The 20082-nt window shown below is 38.1% G+C and overlaps 3 protein-coding genes and 1 long non-coding RNA gene across 6 annotated transcripts; 2 read left to right on the top strand and 2 right to left on the bottom strand.

Moving 5' to 3' along the window:
* Positions 1 to 724: 724 nt before the first annotated feature.
* On the bottom strand, positions 725 to 6922 carry ing4 (inhibitor of growth family, member 4). 2 transcript variants are annotated; one of them, XM_033980864.2, is made up of 9 exons: positions 6838 to 6922; positions 5477 to 5548; positions 5233 to 5399; positions 4524 to 4638; positions 4085 to 4150; positions 3859 to 3970; positions 2633 to 2777; positions 1504 to 1565; positions 725 to 1414 (listed from the first exon to the last, which is right to left on the bottom strand). In XM_033980864.2, exons 1-9 carry the CDS (start codon positions 6872 to 6874, stop codon positions 1375 to 1377), a joined length of 816 nt encoding a protein of 271 aa, XP_033836755.1. In that variant the 5' UTR covers positions 6875 to 6922; the 3' UTR covers positions 725 to 1374. The 2 variants fall into 2 exon arrangements, with proteins under 2 accessions (XP_033836755.1, XP_033836756.1); XM_033980865.2 differs by lacking the exon at positions 4085 to 4150.
* A 124-nt stretch (positions 6923 to 7046) lies between these two features.
* On the bottom strand, positions 7047 to 13155 carry nop2 (NOP2 nucleolar protein homolog (yeast)). 2 transcript variants are annotated; one of them, XM_033981020.2, is made up of 16 exons: positions 13046 to 13155; positions 12407 to 12533; positions 12269 to 12311; positions 11507 to 11562; positions 11089 to 11387; positions 10521 to 10755; positions 10253 to 10452; positions 10086 to 10175; positions 9918 to 10005; positions 9433 to 9573; positions 9210 to 9349; positions 8494 to 8583; positions 8289 to 8411; positions 8112 to 8209; positions 7884 to 8020; positions 7047 to 7800 (listed from the first exon to the last, which is right to left on the bottom strand). In XM_033981020.2, the coding sequence occupies exons 2-16, from the start codon at positions 12510 to 12512 to the stop codon at positions 7400 to 7402; spliced, it is 2247 nt and encodes a 748-aa protein (XP_033836911.1). In that variant the 5' UTR covers positions 12513 to 12533; positions 13046 to 13155; the 3' UTR covers positions 7047 to 7399. The 2 variants fall into 2 exon arrangements, with proteins under 2 accessions (XP_033836911.1, XP_055084097.1); XM_055228122.1 differs by lacking the exon at positions 13046 to 13155 and having other exon boundaries at positions 7335 to 7797; positions 12407 to 12528.
* A 197-nt stretch (positions 13156 to 13352) lies between these two features.
* On the top strand, positions 13353 to 15906 carry emg1 (EMG1 N1-specific pseudouridine methyltransferase). Its single transcript, XM_033981023.2, has 5 exons — positions 13353 to 13527; positions 13619 to 13720; positions 14289 to 14430; positions 14758 to 14963; positions 15651 to 15906. Exons 1-5 carry the CDS (start codon positions 13381 to 13383, stop codon positions 15762 to 15764), a joined length of 711 nt encoding a protein of 236 aa, XP_033836914.1. The 5' UTR covers positions 13353 to 13380; the 3' UTR covers positions 15765 to 15906.
* Positions 15907 to 17570: 1664 nt separating this feature from the next.
* Positions 17571 to 19725, top strand: LOC117383850 (uncharacterized). Its single transcript, XR_004542440.2, has 3 exons — positions 17571 to 17698; positions 19332 to 19499; positions 19565 to 19725. It is a non-coding gene; the product is annotated as an uncharacterized LOC117383850 (long non-coding RNA).
* The last annotated feature ends 357 nt before the right edge of the window (positions 19726 to 20082 follow it).

Raw genomic sequence — 20082 nt, 5'->3', positions numbered from 1 at the left:
TCATCCGCATGCGACATTGTTTACCAAATACTGCCATCTGCTGGATAAAACTGCCAGATCGAATACAGTATTTACAATTTCGATCATATGAGCTGTTAAATAATGCAGTAGTTTATATATACTGTACTCCTACCGTTTTATACGTTTAATTTCAACATTATTTTGCCCAAAAATGCTCCACAGTATAGCATTAAACATATCTATACCCACAAGCAGGTAACAAGATGGGTCAAATGCAGAGGATAAATGTACCTAAACCTTAATCTAACACTACTAGGCCAAGTTAGAGGTCAGATCTGTGGAAAGGCAACCCCACTCACACCCGCTCATGCATGTTTTACAATGTATTTTCTTGCAATAAAACCCCTACGATTAAATAAGCATGATAGATAAGCTCAACACCATACTGTAAAAAATAAATAAAATAAAGCAATAACATCTCCATGGAGACAAGCAGGTGGCTGGCCTTACCAAAAAGTTACAGAGTGCTAGGGTAACCAGACATTTCTATTTACCAGTGACAGTCCCAGTTTTGAGCCCTGTGTCCCCAGATTTATCCAAAACCATTGATTTGTCCGAGTTTTATATAAGAAATGTCCCAGTTGTCCCTATTTTCTGACCAATTTCATACCAGACAACTGTAAATAGAGGAATATAGTATCGTTTGTTTAGATAAAATACAGAAAACTGCTTACAACCAAATAAAATAAACCATTCACACATATTTGAGGTAGTAGCTGTATTTTAATTGATTGATCGACACAATCACCCAACCCCTTTGTACCAATGTCAGCTACAGAAGTTACAGTTCTTTTCAATAATATCTGGCGTTACAGCACTCAGTCAAATGCTCAAATGAAACTATAATCCACCAATACTGTGACGATTGTGCACCATCTTTTTCACTACCTTACAATAAAATAAAAAACAGGATTATGCACACAAATCTAACCATATTAAAATATTACATGACAAATGAAATATTTGACAAAAGTTGATGACAATCTACAGTATTGTTTTAAAGTTCATCGAGGGCAGTTGTAGTGTTTGATTAATACCTAAACAAAAGGTAAAAAAAAAAAAATAGGAGCACCAAAAGATTACTCAAACAACTAACTACGGTTTTAATAACTAAATAAACAAAATATAAAAAAATAAAGCACCAAAAAAAGGTTACTCAAACAGCTAGCTATGGTTATAAAATCATAAATACAAAAGTAGCCACCATGTAGTTCCTTCAAACACACTGCTATTGACCAAAAATATAAACCGGAAGAAGCACCAAAATGAGTGATGAGAAAAACAAATCTAACCATTATTGATGAAATATTATTCATGTGTTTCGTATCAATGTGTCCAGACATCCGGATAGTTTCACTTTCTCTTTCTGTCTTGGGAGCACCGGGGGCAATACCTGTGAAAAATAGCGGTTTCAACATTAATAGAGGAGAAAAAAGTGACGAATGAGAATCCACAAGTGATCTGTGTTTTAATTGTCGTTACCATTTGCCTCTTGGTTTGGTGGTCAGACCCACGCATGCGAAATGAAACCACTCAATGGAGCACTGGAGACAAAAGATAAAGAATGTAGAATGCATTGTTGTTCAAAGAAGTAAAAACACACCCATCACCATCAGTACCACACTGTCTAGGTCATAGTCTTTTAAAAGATTGGGAATCAAATCAACACAAGTGACATTTTGTGATTATTTGAGTTTTATATTGATCAAAAACTGTATTTTGGCTCTATAAAGTTTAACATATTATTTTGACAGGAGGAGGTAGTGCATGTTTAAACAACACTGGTCAAACGTTTGAACAAACCATCTAAGTTAATGTTCTTTTTCTTTATTTTTACTACTTTCTACATTTTAGATACATACAAAATACATCAAATATATGAAGCAAAATATATTGAATTATGTAGTAAGGAAAAAAGTTGAATAATAATAAATATTTTTCGACAAAGCTAGGAGTTATTTATCTTTTTTTCTTTGCTACATAATTCTATACATCTTACTTCATATATTTGATGCCTTCTGGGTGTATATAAATTGCAGAAAGTAGTAAAAAAGAAAGAATGAGATGTTGTGTCCAAACTTGACTGGTTGTAGTCCTGTCATGATAATTACTATATCGACTTATCGTTCAACATGGCAATAAAAGGATTCTGATTCTGAAACATATACAAGTTGGAAAAATATTTTTGGGGCTCAATATTTATCATTTGTACGATTTCTTTGCAAAAGTGGTGACATTTTTGTTATTTTAGTTGTAATACGATAAGATTTGAGGTGTTGAGGATAGAATAAATAACTCCAATGGCTAATTACTACTTCATTCTGTTTTTTATGAACTGCAGCTCAGGCCTTTTAATGAGACTGTCTGGTTACTTGACTGGGATTATCTTGAATTATTGTTTTTGTGTCAGTGCCAAAAAATAGCTTCAATATTATCGTTTATCATTATACAGCTCTCTAGCGACATATCTTGCTTCAAAATATGTTATTGTGACCGGTCTAACTTATGAATAACTTGCACAGTTTTGATTCTCAGCCTTCAAATCTTACTATGTTTTCAACCAAAGAACATAAAAAGGTAATAAATAAAAAATGGGTAACTTTAAACTCACGTCAGTGTTGTCACAGCCGATCATCTCCCCATAGGACACCTGGTGGCACAGGCAGTATGTGGGCTCGTTAGGGTCCACAGGCATGTCCAGGACGTCAGACGGGTGAACGTTTCCAAAGTTGGAGGAAGGACTGTTAAACTCTCCTCTGTCAAAGGCACAAGGTAAGGATGATTAAAATTCAAAGTAAGGAATGTAATGTTATTCAATATTTATAAATAATACATAAGATGGACTGGTGTGGGTAGGTTATTTTTTGTTTTTCCTCGAGTCATGCAGAAAAGAGGGAGCCACTGTGTGTGTGAATGGTCATGTATGTTAGCTAGCATACATGTTTACTAGTTCTTAAATATTAAGAAAAAATGTTCCAATAAAATACTGACTTTTCTGATAACTAAAAAAAAAAAAAAATGTGATGTTGCTGTTACATACCGAAATTTTTTTCTTTTAAAAGTGGTTTATTTTTCCACTGTGTGTTTTGGGTCAGGAAAAACAAAGTGTGAGCGTTTGGTTTTAGATGTAGAATCTGGCAATTAATAATAATAATAAAAAAGACTCTTTCTGATATAAATACTCACTACCAAAATCCCAGCATTTATTTATAAGGGCAACCCAGTAATTAAGAGCTCAGTGAATGAATTCTGGAGGTAAAATTGTTTGCGTCCTCAATATTCAGGCTGATCAGCATGGATCTAATATACTTTCATGTTTCGGGCACTGTCACAATTGCAATTCTGTCCCTTTTTTTTAAAAAAAGGACATTCTACATACCCCGGATACACTTAAAGAGCGGCTCTTTTCTGATCTATGTTACGTTGTTTTCTCGTCACAAACACACCTGGAGTTGTAGTTTTGTGTTAAACATGTGTGAATAAAACCAAACACAACTACCCCACACCTTCACTAGAATCATTTGAAGGATTTCAGCTCTGGAATTGCCTATTTCTACTGAAGGTAGAAATGGTAGAAACTAAAGGTAAAAGGAGCCGTTAACTTGAAAACTACTGCTTCATGACATCACAAGGTGGAACAGAGCATTTTGAGCTTTGGAAATGTAGACAGGCATAAAGATTTACTCAAACATGTATTAAACAAAACAACTCCAGGTATATTTTTGGGGAAGTAACAACAATATAACATGATTTAAAGCTCACAAGAGTCAATTCTGTGGTTCTTTAGGCAAAATTCTAAACAGGACTTGAGAAAACAGAATAAATGAAAGATCATACGGCTGGAGCAGCTTCACTTTCTTCTGCGCACTCTTTGGGCTGCTGTCTTCATCTGAACTCTTCACTTTGGATCTCGTTTTAGCCGTTTTCTTCTCTTTCTGTCTCGTATCACCTAGAATCAGAAATATTTTTTTAGTATTTCATAACAGACACACACACCATGTCAAAAGCACAAATTAGGCTTAAAAGCTTAAAAATGCTGCGAGTAATTATTAAATGCCTTTACCTTGTTTTTTGATGTTTGTTTTAATACGATTTTTTGGCTCTAGTGCAGTGGTTTCGACTGGGGATTCTTAAAGAAAGAGGGTGAAACTAGAACTCGAAGTGATGGCATTTTAATTACTACTTTAATGAAACCTATTATTTATTGTTCTATAACATTTTGTAGCCATCAAAAATGACTTAAATATTCCTTTGAGTACAATAGTTTGTCTGGTAGGATAAAAGTCTCGGGGTTGGCTACATTAGCTAGTTATTGGTAGGAGTTGCGATTTTTGAAATGGGTTGGGAACCACTGCTTTGTTGGAAAGAATTACAGTGACAAAATTGTGTAAAGAGCAGGGAGAGACATTCATCAAATCAACTAAATCCTAAAATCACAATACTACCATACCATTTCAATATCAAGTGTTTATAGTTCTATCATAAACAATAGACACACAGACCTTTCTTTCCTTTGCTTGAAGTGGAATCGTAATCTGTGCTCTCAATCTGCTTTTCTTTTAAATCGGCCTCAAATCGAGCGAGGTCCGTGTCCAGGCGCCTGATGTGTTTATCGACCTAAAATAGACAGTGTGGAAAAAGAAACCATGTGTGTCATAGTATCAGTGCAATCCCAGCAAAGTTTCAATTCTGACTTGTAACAGAGTTTGTCAAGCCATTTTTGCTACACTTATTTTGGCAACATTCAAAATTTATTGAGCTTCTGTAAACCAGGGAATATTTGCACTTTTTAGCACATCAGCCTTAAAGAAAAGACATAAAATCTGGAATTTCCCACTGTGGGACTAATAAAGGCATATCTTATCTTATCTTATCTTATAACTGACTGTAAATTAGTGCAAATAACACTGTAATGATCTGATATTTTGTATTTAGTTCAAAGTTGACTCCTTTTGTTGTTGTTAAGGTAACTGTTTTTGTATGTGAGACTTGGTTGCTACACTGACAAGTTGATGTCAAGGTTATATTGGTCAGTTACTGGTCTGTTTTGGAGACTGGCTCAAAAGAAACCAAAAGAAATTCTATGTGTTTCCTTACACCAGAACACAACAATATTATAAATCATACATTTTGGGTAAAACGATTAAAATCAGCCTCAAAATATCTGCAGAGCTCTTAAGTTAAATGTTGTAAATAAATAGACAGTATTACCATCTCATAGGTCTGCATCGCCAGCTGCACCTTGTCATCTCCAAACTCTTTGCATTTACTGTAGGATTGTTGAATTTGTCGCAGAATTGAGAGTTTTTGTTCAGAGGAAAGAGTCCTGGCGTTGGAGGTGTATTCTTTTGCCAATGAGTCGATCTGTGATTTCAGATCTGAAATGTGCAAAACCAAAATATGACGTTTTCAATAGGTCTTTTAGCACGTATATCGACATTTTAATATTTCTTACCTTCTGTGCGCTGATCAAGATCTCTCATCAAATTGAAGTTTCTCTGCAATTCAAAGGGCAAGTTTTCTATACCTGAAAGGAAACAAGAATTAACAAATATAGTGAGACACTGCAGGTCAATAGGATTTTTTATTCAAATTAAGAGTAATCTAACTGAAAATACTACTACTACTACTCTAAGTAATATAAAAGACATTGCACACATTGCTAGAAGAACAAAATGAACAGAGAGCTATGTTATATATTTTTGCTTTGTCTTGTTGATGCAAAAATCTCTTCTCTATGAATCTGCTACAGCTGTGAATATCTGTCCCTTTTCACGCAGAGCACTTCTATAATCTCAATATATAAAACAATAGAGGAAAACTAATGCTTGAGGATGCTACTGGAAGAGGTGATCTTTGACTCCTTTGAGCTATAATTAGTCAGACAATAGGGTGACCAGATTTTCCAAATTAAAAACTGAGGCACGCCTGGGTTTGGATGATTGGTATTTTTTTTTAAATGTAAAAAGAGCACGTAACATTGCCCGGGTCACTACGTAATCTTTTTTTGCCTTATGATCATTTCAAGCACTGTTTTCTGTATTTCAGCTGAACAAATGACAATATATTCGCCCTTTTACCAATGTCTGGTATCAAATTGGTAAAAAAAATAAGGACATTTCTTGTATAAATCTGGGACAAAACAGTGCTTTTGGATAAATCTGCTGGGACAGAGGACACAGAGCTCAAAATTGGGATTGTCCCGGGTAAATAGGGATGCCTAGCCCCTGTCAAACAAAAATTAACATAAGATAACATAACAACAACATAACAGTTTAATGGGTAGATGGAATTTGATCAAACTGGTGAAAGGTTCAATGCTAAAGGACCAACATGATCCAAAATCTAAAAATTGAAGCAATTAAACAGTTTTACCTGGTGTATCTCACAGCCCGAGTACAAACATAAACAAAAGACGAGGATGAATAAAACACGGCGTTAGCTTTAGCTTAGCATGAACGTTAGCATAAACACAACTAACGGTCCCAAACAAATGATCACGTCCGTCACTTTTCTTCCTCTCATCTGGGGCCAGCAGTCTAAAGAGGCACTCCCAGACTTCCCTCATCCCAGACACGTCCTCCAGCTCCTCCGGTGGGACCCTGAGGTGTTGCTTCAATTTATTTTTGGGGCTTTGCTTTTTAACCATGTAGCATTAGCCTGCACCTAAAACCGACCCATAAGAGCGGGTTTAAAGAATAAACTAGTGCGATTTCAAGATGATAGGCCCTCGTCACTTCTTTAAAACACAAAATAGAAGCTAATTATGTTTAATACAACGATTCCGTTCATTAATTATATGCTAAAAAAGCTTACTGTCTAAATAATGCTCCAGGTACATCCCAGCCGCCATCTTGGAAAATGTAAACGACGTAACTTCCGGTCAACAGCCGATGGATCTGATTGGTTCATCCCAGAGCCTAGTGTAAATGAATTTTTATTTATTTTTTTTACATAAACTTTTAACTGTATAGAGGCACTTGTGATCTATATCTAAATCAAAACATCATAGTTATTAAATATTTGAATTAATAATTGTCTTTATTCTATTTTCTGTACAGCATCTCGGTGTACATGTAATAAGAAACACAGATTTGTTCTTTTTAACTTCTACAGACTTCTGCAAACAAAACTGGTCATCTCAAATGTTGAAAATATTTTAATTGTCTTTTGTATCATATACAAAAACACACAGGATCTACCATATTTCCATTTTAAGTTTTGCTATTAAACCTGAACAGTAGAAAATGTCAATGATTAATATTCATATTACAAATTAAATCGAGTATTACCATTACTCGAAGCAAAACGCAATAAGACCAGTACATATTTCATTATTATTTCATATTTCAAGTACATTTAAACAGCTTAATGTACACTACTGCTTCTCAGCTTTCTGCAACATATGTTTCAACATCTTAAATTTGTTCCTTCCCATCCTCTTCTTGGCCTTCATGGGAGTTTTTTTCATTTTTCCCAGTTTTTTCTCAAACTTTTTGCCTTCTTTCTTTTCAGGCTTTGACGCATTACTTTCTTGTGTTGTTGCTTCAGGCTTTTTCGCCTTTGGTACAGTTTTTTCATCAGTTTTTTGAATCTTTGCCTTCTTTGCTCCAGTTTGCAAGTCTTTTTTGCCGTTTGGTTTCTTCGTAGACTTTCCGTTCGTTTGGGACTGTGAAGTTGCTCCTTTAGCAGGGACAGTTTTTACTTTGATTTGATCTGAAGATTTTTCCTCTGAAGACGTCGCTGCTGTTGCATTGTCTGCTTCCAGTTTCTCCTCTTCTGTAGAAAACAGTGATTCAGTGATTGTGCTTTAGTTTTTAAAATTAAACAAATGAAAAGTGAATCTATTAGGAAGTCATTACCTTTATTTGGAGGCACAATAGGAATAACATTGGAGAATTTCTTAAATTTAGCTACAAAGAATCCATCCATGTTGTGAGTGTGAGGATAAAATCTCCGAGTGAGGCGCAGTGTTGGATGGAACCTGCGCTCTTTGAACCTAAAAAGTAAAAACATAATATAGATATAAATAATACAGTAAAAATACACAATAATCTGTCAAAACAGCTTTGGTTTCATGAAATATTTACCTGGTGAAGCCTTCACTGCCAAAGTCAAGACCAGTAGGAACCAATTTTACATTTCTTTTTTTCAAAGCGTAATCCACCACCCATTCATTTTCTTCAACCTACTCAACAAAAAACAGAAATCCTCATGACCCCATTAAAAAAGTTTTTTAAAGACACACACTTTGTTCATTTACACACCATTATTGAGCATGTGCAGTAGATCAAGTATCCGCCCGTAGCAGACTCTGCATTGACCGAGTCGATGGCCGACAGAAGAAGCTCCTTCTGTAAATGAGCAGAGCGCAGGATGTCTGCCTCATCCTGTCAGAAATGAACACAAATAAAAATAGAAAAGTCATTTAAATGTTTCACTGATAATATTTAAGCAAAAACAACGGTTTACCTTGCTGGTCTTCACAGCTGGATCCTTAGCAATGACCCCTGTGCCAGAGCATGGTGCATCGAGCAGGACTCTGTCAAACCCTCCCATGACCTGTATGGAAACAACAGCTGTTATTACAACACAGCATAAAAGAGCAATATACCACATTTCATTCACTTCAATAATATATTTATTTTAGTTTAGTCAATGTATAACCCATTACAGACGACATACATTATATTCAGTATGATGCCCGTAAAATATTCAGTACGTAGAACCTTATAGTCAAATCAAACAATAAAGTAATAGTAAATTATAGGCAGAAGCTTAAGCTGATTGTGCCCACCCTTATGTCCAAATACAGCACATTAATGGACGTTCATCTATACAACATGTTTCTGTACATTTACATCATAATTTAAAAAAAATCTGCCATGATTATTCAAATTATCACAAAACTATCCTTACTGTTGTTAATTCTTTCAAATATTTTTCCATTACTATTCTATTAAAAATTATTTAGAATAGTAAAAGAGAAATGTTTTCACTCATTGTAGCAACTGTTCTAAAATTTTAACTCCTTTGCTTGATAAACAATGTTCCCTAAGAGTAGTTCTTACATTTAGTCTATAAAATGTATCACACAGCACATAAAGAATCAAACCCATAGACAACGATAAAATGTATGGTCTTTAAATGGATCAATGTTTTATTATGAAGCTGTAAAAGTGGTTTACCTTTGGAAACTGCCTGCCATCGTAGTTGCAGACGACAGTGTTTGTGACGCCCAAACGGTGAATGTTTCCTACTACACTCTTCAGCCGATCAGCGTTTACGTCATTGGCCACGATAATCCCAGTGTTTCTCATGAGTTGTGCTAGGAAAGAAAATCACACAGCATATTTTTAAACATTGAGTAATTCTCAGCAGTAATTAGCTCACATCTTTTTAATGTCTTACCGATGTAGGTGGTTTTGCCTCCTGGGGCAGAGCTCATGTCCAGCACATATTCTCCTTCCTGAGGAGAAAGAGCCATGACCGGCAGTAAACTGGACGCTCCCTGCAGCATGTACTGACCAGCCAGATACTCCGGGGTGGCACCTAGAAAAGGGCAGATTTACACTTATGTTATATGAATGAAATAAATGATTAAAAGGCCCATATTAAGCCATTTTCTGATCTGTGTTATAATGTTTCCTCATCACAAACAGACCTGGAGTTGTGTTTTGCTTCATTCACACATGTTGGAGATAAATGCAGACTAATAATAAAGGATTACTCAAACATATGTGAATGAAACAAAACACAACTCCGAGTTTTGAAGAAGTAACAACATTGTAACATGGCTTAAAGTTCACAAGAATCAATTTTGTGTAAAATCCCTTTAAATCAAAGTTAAAGATCTGTATGTGATGTACAGAACAGTTAAAACTGACAGAACTCACCAACAGGAACTGAGGAATCATAGATAATCAACCCAACTTTGGACCATTTGCCCAAAGGGTCAAGGTTTACTCCTCTGTTGATTAAAGCCTACAGCAAAATTAGAAATCTATTAATATACATTTAGATCACATATTCAAACTCGTCTTTAGGGGTCAGGGGTTTATTACCTGCGCCAGGTCTCGTCGTCTGGTTTTCAATGTATTTGTTCGAATTGTGACAGGTCTATGAATTTCATTAGCTTCAAGAAATTCAACCAACTGGAAAGCAACAAGGTAAACAAATTAAAATCTATAAAAAGAAATGCGTACAGAGCTGTTTATTCTTAAACACTAACCTCTGATAGAGGAAACAGGTCGATTAACTTTTCAATTAGGAAGCTGTTGTAGCTGTAGTACATGCAGAGATCCTTCTTTAGAAGAGAGATGTAATCTGACCGATCTTTGCCTTCCTCTCTTTTTGTTGAGAAGTTACACAAAACCTCAATGTTGTCTTTTATTCTCTGATAGATTTGCTTCAGGTCTAAAGGCATGACACCTAAAACCAAGAAACAATAGTCCAGGAAACTGATGCACTAAAGCTGACCACACTTTAATGTCTTTTACCTTCTTTCTCAGTCTCTTCAGCTTTGGGAAGCCTAAACGTGTCTGAGTCAACTTCATCGATGTTTGCTTGAACTGTGTCCTCCTCCTCCTCCTCTGCGTCAGAGTCGTCCTTTTCCTCCTCCTCATCATCATCATCATCATCATCATCTTCATCCTCATCATCGTCACCACTTTCAGGGCTCACAGACTGTTTTAACTTTTTGTCCTTTTTAGCGGCTCGCTCAATAGGAAGAAGCTAAATACAATAACACATTTTTAGATAGGGACATTTTTGTGGGGGGATATGGAGCATAGTTTAGATACTTTCTGATCTCAATATTTAACAAGATTCAGTAGCAGGGACAAGATAAACATGTTCTTTTCTGAAACACTTATCACTACTTATCACTACCTGATGTTTCAAATGAGCATTTCAGACTTTCATTAAGTACTGCACACATCGCAGTTGTGTTTTGGGGTCTTATGCATTTAATTGGATGACTTTTTAGACTTTTTCATATTTACACTCATCCACGTTTATAGAACAATGGATTCATTTCATTTATATATAAATAATATTTGCACTGACCTCTTCACCATCACTTTCATCCTCCTCTTCACCTCCATCCTCCTGTGTACCGTAGTCATCCACCATTTCTTCTTCATCATCATCGTCGTCGTCATCCTCCTCTTCTTCCTCATCTTCCTCCTCCTGTTTGGTCGCTACACTCTTCTTCTTGCCCTTCATCTGCAGCATCTCCATTTCCTCCTCTTCCTCGTCTGCGTCCGATTCCCAGTGTTCATCGCTGTCATCCTCGTTTTCTGGTTCTTCAGTTTTCCGCTTTCTTTTTGCCGGTTTCAGCCATTTATTATTTTCATCAGTAAATCCTGGATAAATATAAATAAATAAATAATGAATATACACAATACAACAATGCAATGTATTTATTCATACTATTAGTTTACACTAAGTTGAAAGTACAATGGTATAATAATGTATACTTTACCTTTTGCTGGCTTCTGGTTCTGTTCTGGCTTTTTGCTTTGACTTCTTTTTGCAGCTCTGTGACAGAACACATAGCGTAAAGGTAAACTTTGAGACAGAAAAGTGACCTGTTTTAAAGTTACATCTCTTTATTTCATGTGTATAGACCCAGTAATTACAAACTGACACAAAGCTGATTGTCCTGTCTATCTGCACAAATTAAAAAAAAAAAGTAAATACTTTTATTTTTATAATGAACACATAGTTTTTATTACCATGAGAATGAGTCATGCTCAGTAACTATTTCTTTCAGGAGTCAGGGCTAGGGTATTAGTTAGTTACTAAGCCTGAATAATTTTTTTGTAAATATGTTTTTCAGTGCAAATGGTTCAGAAAATTAAGCAACTATTCAATGCAAGGTGAAAGGATTTTGAAATATAAGATTAATATGGCAGGTTTGTAGAGACAGTACTGTTAGGTAGAGACATCTGACAAAAAGTTCCGACTGCATGCTGCTTGGAGCTCCCAATTTTTCATTATTTTAATAGCACCACAATGTAACGTTTCATTGTGGCACTATTAGAAAACAAAATTGAGCTCCAAAGATCTGCAGTGCAGATCTATTCTTTCTTTCTGCAAGTTTGTGGAGTCAATCTATAACAAATTATGATATGGTTCAATATTTGTGGATGATACATTTGGATATTAGCAGTGAAAAGCAGTGAATCTCCCATAGAGTTGCATTGGTCCATATAATCATCATATCTAGAACTCAAATACTTGCCTTTTCCTGCCTCTACTTGAGAGTCGTTTTGGTTCATTGTCATCTGTACAAACAAAGAACATTCATGAGTCAAATTGTACATCAAAAATGAAGCTTTTGTTATTGTTTAATAAGTAAATGTATTTGAACCAAAAATACCTTCAGTTAAGAACTTGGCTAGTTCTGTTTCTGCTCCTCGTTGTTTCTTGGCCTTCTTTCCTGGGCCTCTCTTCACTTTATTTGTTGGATCAAGTTTTCTACCCATGGCTCAGATTTACAACTACAACTGAGAGAGAAAGAGAAGAGAAAGAGAAGTCAAATTACAAAAGATGACAGCAACATGATGTTAAACAAACTAAGACTATTCTATATGGGCTCTACAGTTACTCAAGGGGATGGCATTAACTTCTTATTCACTGGCCACCAAGCCATTTGGAAGCTTGACTGTGTAGAACTAGATATGAAATAATAAACGTGAATTCTTGCCAAGGAACTAAAATGTGCCTTTAATTCATCCTTTAATCAAAGCACAAGTAATCGAAGGATTAAGGGGACTTGTATAGGCAAGAATAACAGTGGTTAAACTTAAGGGAAACATTCAAGACAATTAGTTCGTTGAAACACATGTGTTATTAGCCAATAATATGAGTTATTCTGCCTTTGGACAGTACTCATGTTTAGGCCTGGTGACAGCTTTTACAAACATAGCTTAATTTACCTACTAACGCAATTCAGAGCCAAGTTACGCGAATTAAGTAAATGCGTATGTAAAATGCAGATAAATGCACATATACTTACTGATAAAAAATACTGTTTAAATCCTGTTTTTGTGTGTATCCGTTGCGAGAAAAAAAATCACACGTGAATTTTCTTGTGCACGCTGAAGCAGCCAACATCCGGCGCACACTGATGACGTAGGGATGTGTGACAACGTAAACAGCAAACTTTACCCTGAATTTACCGGCTGTACGGCAAATTCAAATAGCTTATTCTTGTTTATGTACAATATAGAACAATCTGGTCAGTTTAAATTAATGTTAAGGCTCCATAAAGCAAAATAAAACTGTCAAATTGGGGTCGCGTTTATGTGACGTAGATTGTGCGACAAAGACGAGGGGCAGCAGTGTTCCAGCATGGCGTCTAATGGCAAAAAGCGTGGTCTGGAACATTTGGACGAATATGAACCAAAACCAGCCAAACATCTCCGCAGCCTGCATGATCGAATGGCAGAGAGGCGGCTGGTGGTTATTTTGGAAAGGGCGTCGTTAGAAACAGTCAAGGTAAAGACTAGTTCCTGTTTGTTGTGATGTAACTTGTCCATACAGAGCTCCCATAATCATGTTGAAGCCTTGATTTTGTTTTTTTTCACAGGTTGGAAAAACGTTTGAGTTATTAAACTGCGATCAACACAAAAATATGATTGTCAAAAGTGGAAGAGACCCTGGACATATAAGACCTGACATCACTCATCAGGTGGGCACTGCAGCTGATGTGTTTACAGAGTTGAACATGGCCAAAATACAAGTTTCGAAGTATTTTTTGCTGACTGTTGGCACCTATGCTTGTGGCTGAACTGGCCTAAATTGCTAACGATAATATAAATTGTATACCATCATCATTTTGAGTGAGAAACCTGACAAACAAACTGCAGTTGCTACAGTGACATGCACTCTCAAAATCATATTATCACATTTGTGGGGTTATAAAGCTGTTAAAATGACGTGTAAAGAGCAAACTCATAAGATTTCTTTTCATTTGTGGTCTCTCATGATTAAATCCACCCAATTTTATGGGTTGCATTTCATTTAAGCTATTTTAAAGGTGCAGAATTTGGATAATAATCAGATTTTGCTGTGCATTTTAACCAAACTAATGTAACTATTCAGATGAGACGAAATACATCAACATCAGTTTTTGGCCTTTCAGTTGATAATTTAAAAATATGCAACCCTTGATTAAAAAAAATACAATACAATACCTTGGACACCCCTGATAAAAAGTGTTAACTAACTGCTAACTGCTTTTTTTTTTTTTCTTACAGTGTTTGTTGATGTTGATGGACAGTCCTCTGAACAGGGCTGGTTTACTGCAGGTTTATATTCACACAGAGAAGAATGCTTTAATAGAGATCAACCCACAAACCCGTATCCCAAGAACATTCCCTCGCTTCTGTGGCCTTATGGGTAAACTTGAATTCACTTAAGTACTCTCATACATTAGAAATATGGTATAAGAAGTGAATAGAAAATTTAAACCCAGAAGAGCTGAAAAATACTATACTTTTTTGAAATATTACATTGTAAGTACCTGTTCGATCATATATGTATTTTATTTAACCAACTACTTTTACTATTATAGTTTATTATAGACAAAATGTATCAGATATTCAAATTTTAAATAAACTGAAAAAACAATTTTGATTTTGTAGACCATATCACCCACCTTTACTCTCACACAAAGTTTATCCCCTGTGTTCATCTGTTCTAATAGAGTTTATGTTTTGATTCTAGTTCAACTGCTCCACAAACTAAGTGTCCGGGCGGCCGATGGTCCTCAGAAGCTTTTAAAAATGATCAAAAACCCAGTGTCTGACCACCTCCCTCCAGGCTGTCCTCGCATTGGCACCTCTTTTTCTTCTGGAGAAGCGGTTTGCCCCCGAACGCTGGTGCCTGAAGGACCAGCCGCTGTGGTTATAGGAGCATTCGCACATGGAGCAGTGAGTTATTCATACCATTGGCATTTTCACACTTTAGAAACCCACAGTAGTATTTTTTTTTTTCCTTTGGGACTGCACTTGGTCTGAAAAGTTATGAAAACTCCTGCACACCGCCTCACTCTTGATAAAATTTTATTCTCACTCCCTTCTCTCTAAAACTGAATCAAAAGTGAGACAGTGTGCGGGAGTTTTCTTGACTTTTCAGACCAAGTGCTTCTCCTCCTACGCACCTGTCGCCCGGTCGGGTGTGCAGACTCTACACAGAAACTTTGGGACTAAAAAGTCAGCATCTCCATAAGGTTCCTGTAGTGCGAAAAAAACTATTATTTGCATCCTGAATATGAAAGCTGAGAAGTGAGGGTGCAAGTGACGGTTTGAAATGGAGCTGTATCAAATGAAATATATCCATTCTTTTTGAGTTATTGAAGAAGCCCAAGTACCAGGACTGTATGTTTCAATATCTGTTTTGATTTAAGGGCAGATCTTGTCTGGCGTGGGAATTTTAGTTTGGTCAGATCACAGTTAATAAACAAGAATGCATTCGAAATACTGCTATACAAAGAGCATCAACAGAAATTGCTTGAAACGTTGGGCTTAAAGTGTTTTCTGCTTTCAAAAGTTCATTTAGTGTTGCCACAGAATATCACTTGCACTTTATTGATTTACATATTTCTTTTTCTCGCCCAGGTGAACGTGGACTACACAGAAAAGACCGTTTCCATCAGTAACTACCCTTTGTCTGCTGCACTGACCTGTGCAAAGATGTGCTCAGCCTTTGAAGAAGTCTGGGGCGTCTTATGACAAAATACAACCCCTGGACTCATGTTACAAATCTATACCGTGGACTTTTTCCTTGTGTGTTTCTATAATGGTGACTGGCCATGAAGAATATACATTTTTACAGTTTTTCTTTTCACATATAAAATAATACTTCCTTCATGAGAGGTGATTTGTGATCTATATGTATTTGTTTGCAGTATTATGGAATATGCAAACTAGGCCTCAGTGATAATGCGAAAAAGAAAAAAAATTATTAAAAAAAAGACATTATTCACGGTTATTTAAACTGTTAAACTATTCTACTGTCAAAACCTAAAGGAAAAGTTAGCATTTATCGTAAGTAATGCCTTGTGATTCCTGATATTTAAAGCCCATTTCAGAACCGATTTATTTGATCATATTGTTGTTATTGTATTGTAACTTTAGTTCGACCTGTCATGAAAACAAATTTTGAAGTGCGATGTATTGCTGAAATAAATATAGACATTAAATGATAATATTAAAACCAAAACATAAAGAATTATCCCCCAAAAGGTATTCTAAGTGTACAATATTGTAAAAAAAACAACAGAATTTCCAAAAAGTTATTATTAGAATGAAACACTTAAGTAATTAGTTTGTATTTATAAGTGATATGTGTCATAGAATTTCAACCTTTTACAACTCAAATCTTACATTAATGCAAAAAGAAACAAACCAAAAAATATTTCCCACTAGTTCAACCCGTGTCCTGACCGACCCCACAGAGTCCGCCCCAGTGCATGTGCTGCTGGTAAACCTCATCAGGGGGAAGCTGCTTCCCTCCGCTCGCCTCTGGATAACCACGCGCCCCGCTGCCGCCAATCAGATCCCTGCTGAATGCGTCTCCATGGTGACAGAGGTACGGGGATTCACCGACCCGCAGAAGGAGCAGTACTTCAGGAAAAGGTTCAGAGACCAGGCCACAGTCGTTATCTCCCACATCAAGAGGATCCGCAGCCTCCACATCATGAGTCACATCCTGGTCTTCTGCTGGATCCTCTCCACAGTTTTACAGAAGCTTCTGGAACAAACAGAGGTACCAGAGCTGCCCTGGACACTCACACAGATGTACATCCTCTTCCTGGTGGTGCAGGCCAAAGTCAAGAACATCAAGTATCACCAGGGATCAGGCAAGGACCTTCACTGGACTCCAGAGACCAGGGAAATGGTGTTGTCTCTGGGAAAACTGGCTTTTGAGCAGCTGCAGAAAGGAAAGGTGATCTTTTACGAGTGTGACCTGAGTGAGTGTGGGCTGGACGCTGCAGCAGCCTCAGTGTACTCTGGAGTGTTCACACAGGTCTTTAGAGAGGAGCCAGGGCTGTACCAGGACAAGGTCTACTGCTTCATCCATCTGAGTGTGCAGGAGTTTCTGGCTGCCTGCTGCAGCCACAACACTCCTCTTTTTCTTTTGCGTTTTAATTTAGAGAACACAGTTTGACAAATGAACCCTCAATGACACTTCACCCTGAGGAAGCGTTCTACTGCTCTGCTGTGGACCAGGCCTTACAGAGTCCAAACGGACACCTGGACTTGTTTCTGCGCTTCCTCCTTGGGCTGTCTCTGCTGACCAATCAGAGGCTGCTGCAGGGTCTGCTGACTCACACAGGAAGTGACCAGACCAATCAGGAGATAGTAAAGTACATCAACCAGAAGCTGAGTGAAAAGGATCTGTCTGCAGAGAGAAAACTGAACCTGCTCCACTGCTGAGATGAATGACCTCAGTCTGATAAAGGAGATACAAAGTACATGAGAACAGGAGAGCCCTCTGATATTCTCACTTATAGATACACGTCTCCTGCTGAGTGGTCGGCTCTGTCCTTCCTCCTACTGTCCTCAGACTCAGCCCTGGAGGAGTTTGACTTGAGGAAATACCAGGCCTCAGAGACAGCTCTCCTGGGTCTGCTGCCGGTGGTCAGAGTCTGCACCAAAGCCCCGTGAGTCTACACTGTATTTAAACTTTATTTTGGAGGGACAGTGCCTCAAAGGTCAGACCAGTGGTCAGAGAATCCGATTGTTGTGTTTTTAGGCAAGACTCAACCACACCCACCTTGTCTAGTATAAAAGTGGTGTGTGAGTGATTTGTGGTCGGAGGGACAGATGGTGCATTTTTTGCTTCTGTCAGTCTGCCCCAGGGCAGCTGTGGCTAAAATAGTAGTTTACCACCACCGAGTGTGGAGTGAATGAATGACTGCAGTGTAGTGCTTTGAGAGGTTTGTAAAGCATTATTAGGCCCAAGCCTGGGACAACGTCCCGATGAAGGACCTAAAACCGTGTCTGGAGCCCGGAAAACAAATTATTTTGAACTTAAAATTCGATTGCACTTTTTTTTTTTTTTTGCCTAGCCCTACGTGGTGGTCTCTAATGTCCCTCTCTCTCTTCAGTTTGATTGGCTCTGGACTGTCCCCTCGCAGCTGAGGTCCTCTGGCCTCAGTCCTCAGCTCCTCCAGTCTCACACACCTGAATCTCAGTTACAATGACCTCCAGGACTCAGGAGTGGAGCTGCTGTGTTCTGGACTGAAGAGCGCCCCCTGCAGTCTAAAGACACTCAGGTGAGACAGGTCAATATTCCCAAATTAACAGTTTATGAAGTTCTCAAACAGAGAATTTCAGAAGCTTTAAGACAACGTGTTGTGCTTTGTCTCCTCTTTAGTTATAACCTATGAAACCCCTGGATCATGGTTTTATATTTATATTTTTATATTTTATTTACCTTGTATTGACCTAAAACGACATAAGGAAACAAGTCCATTGACCTTTGATTCAGAGGTGGACCCTTTACGTTGGACCAGTGTGGACAATGTTGAGCTGGCCGGGGGCAGTTCCCTCTGATATCTATGTCCCCCGTGGACGGCACCATGTCCCAAGAGCATTCTGTGCCAACCTCATTTTCTCTGTGTTTATTCTGTCCAGCTGATGCGCAGCAGGCATCAGTCCCACTGTCATTCTGTCTTTTCTGCCCGTTCAGACATCTGCACAACACAAACTTTACATTAGTCCTTTTCCCTGCAGTCACTTCTCTGAGCGCTGAGGTTTTCACCTTTTTCCTGTTATAACACAGGGCACAGTGAGCAGTGGGCTCTGGGTTGAGGAGCAGATGTGGATAAACACATGCACGGGCTGATCACGGGATTAAACCATTATACTGTCTTTTTTCTACTGGTGTCAAGCTACAAAATGCTGTTTATCTAATGATAATCACCTCAGTCTTAGAGAAAAGAGTAAGAGTGATCATACTTGTTACGAACTAAAACGTCACACAGGCAGAGTGAAGAAGAGGGAGGAGCCTCAGAGCTCAGAGTGAAGGAGAGGGACTGGGGCCGTCACTGTGCTTAAAGTTACTGGAGATCTTGTACCAGTCAGTGGTGGCCAGTGTCCTGTACTTTGTTGTGGTCTGAGCTGCTATGTCTAAATAAGAAACATGTGTAAATGTGAGCGCTGGAGCAGGGGCAGTGCAGAAAGACTCAGGGACTGTGGCACCAACAACAAAACCACTTCATACAAGAGAGTACATCTAAAACTCACCAGAATTCACGAAATCTAGTCTCTAATGTCCCTCTCTCTCCTCAGTCTTTGTGGCTGTGGACTGTCCCCTCACAGCTGTGGTCCTCTGGCCTCAGTCCTCAGCTCCTCCAGTCTCACACACCTGGATCTCAGTCACAACGACCTCCAGGACTTAGGAGTGGAGCTGCTGTGTTCTGGACTGAAGAGCGCCCCCTGCAGATTGAAGACGCTCAGGTGAGATGCTCCCATGATGCACTCTGCCCCCTTGTGTCCACATGAGTATAATGCTGTGTCTTTAGGTTGTCTGGATGTCTGGTGTCACAGAGGGGCGGAGCTGTTCTTGCCTCAGCTCTGAGCTCCGCCCCTTCCCACCTGAGAGAGTTAAACCTGAGCTACAACCATCCAGGCCCCTCAGCCGAGCTCCTGACCGCTCTACAGAACCAGCGTCCCCTGCTGTCTGTCAGGTGAGACCGCCCTCTGCTCTGTTGGTCTTGATCCTGGTCTCTGGTCCTAGTCTCTGGTCCTAGTCTCTGGTCCTAGTCTCTGGTCCTTGTCTCTGGTCCTTGTCTTTGGTCCTGGTCTTTGGTCCTGGTCCGGGTCTGGTCTAAACTGGACTTGTGTGTTTCAGGCTGGATCCCACTGTGAGTCTGCTTTTATTTCATTAACACAGTAAAGTGCCCATAACAGCTCAAAACATTATATTTATTATGTTTAACTCTCAAAGACACATCTTTGGCCTTCCTCTCCAGAAATAAGTTGACGGGAGTTTCAGTCATGTTCTACTGGAATCATTATCTTCTTCCTCAGTAACACACAG

The sequence above is a fragment of the Periophthalmus magnuspinnatus genome, chromosome 16, assembly GCF_009829125.3.
Source record: "Periophthalmus magnuspinnatus isolate fPerMag1 chromosome 16, fPerMag1.2.pri, whole genome shotgun sequence".
NCBI lineage: Eukaryota > Metazoa > Chordata > Actinopteri > Gobiiformes > Gobiidae > Periophthalmus > Periophthalmus magnuspinnatus.
The sequence above is the reverse complement of the archived record's forward strand: the minus strand, read 5'-3'. Positions and strand labels throughout refer to the sequence as shown.

Bases quoted from the DNA above. Each gene is read 5' to 3' on its own strand.
- emg1 (XM_033981023.2), top strand. From the start codon at position 13,381: ATGGCGTCTAATGGCAAAAAGCGTGGTCTGGAACATTTGGACGAATAT. The intron at 13,721-14,288 runs GTGGGCACTGCA...TTTTTCTTACAG, and splicing joins GACCTGACATCACTCATCAG to TGTTTGTTGATGTTGATGGA. The intron at 14,431-14,757 runs GTAAACTTGAAT...TTTTGATTCTAG, and splicing joins TCGCTTCTGTGGCCTTATGG to TTCAACTGCTCCACAAACTA.
- ing4 (XM_033980864.2), bottom strand. From the start codon at position 6,874: ATGGCGGCTGGGATGTACCTGGAGCATTATTTAGACA. The intron at 1,566-2,632 runs GTGAGTTTAAAG...TTTTGTCTCCAG, and splicing joins TCGGCTGTGACAACACTGAC to TGCTCCATTGAGTGGTTTCA. The intron at 1,415-1,503 runs GTAACGACAATT...TATTTTTCACAG, and splicing joins ACCAAACCAAGAGGCAAATG to GTATTGCCCCCGGTGCTCCC.
- nop2 (XM_033981020.2), bottom strand. From the start codon at position 12,512: ATGGGTAGAAAACTTGATCCAACAAATAAAGTGAAGAGAGGCCCAGGA. The intron at 8,021-8,111 runs GTAAATATTTCA...TTTACTTTTTAG, and splicing joins GGCAGTGAAGGCTTCACCAG to GTTCAAAGAGCGCAGGTTCC. The intron at 7,801-7,883 runs GTAATGACTTCC...TGTTTTCTACAG, and splicing joins TATTGTGCCTCCAAATAAAG to AAGAGGAGAAACTGGAAGCA.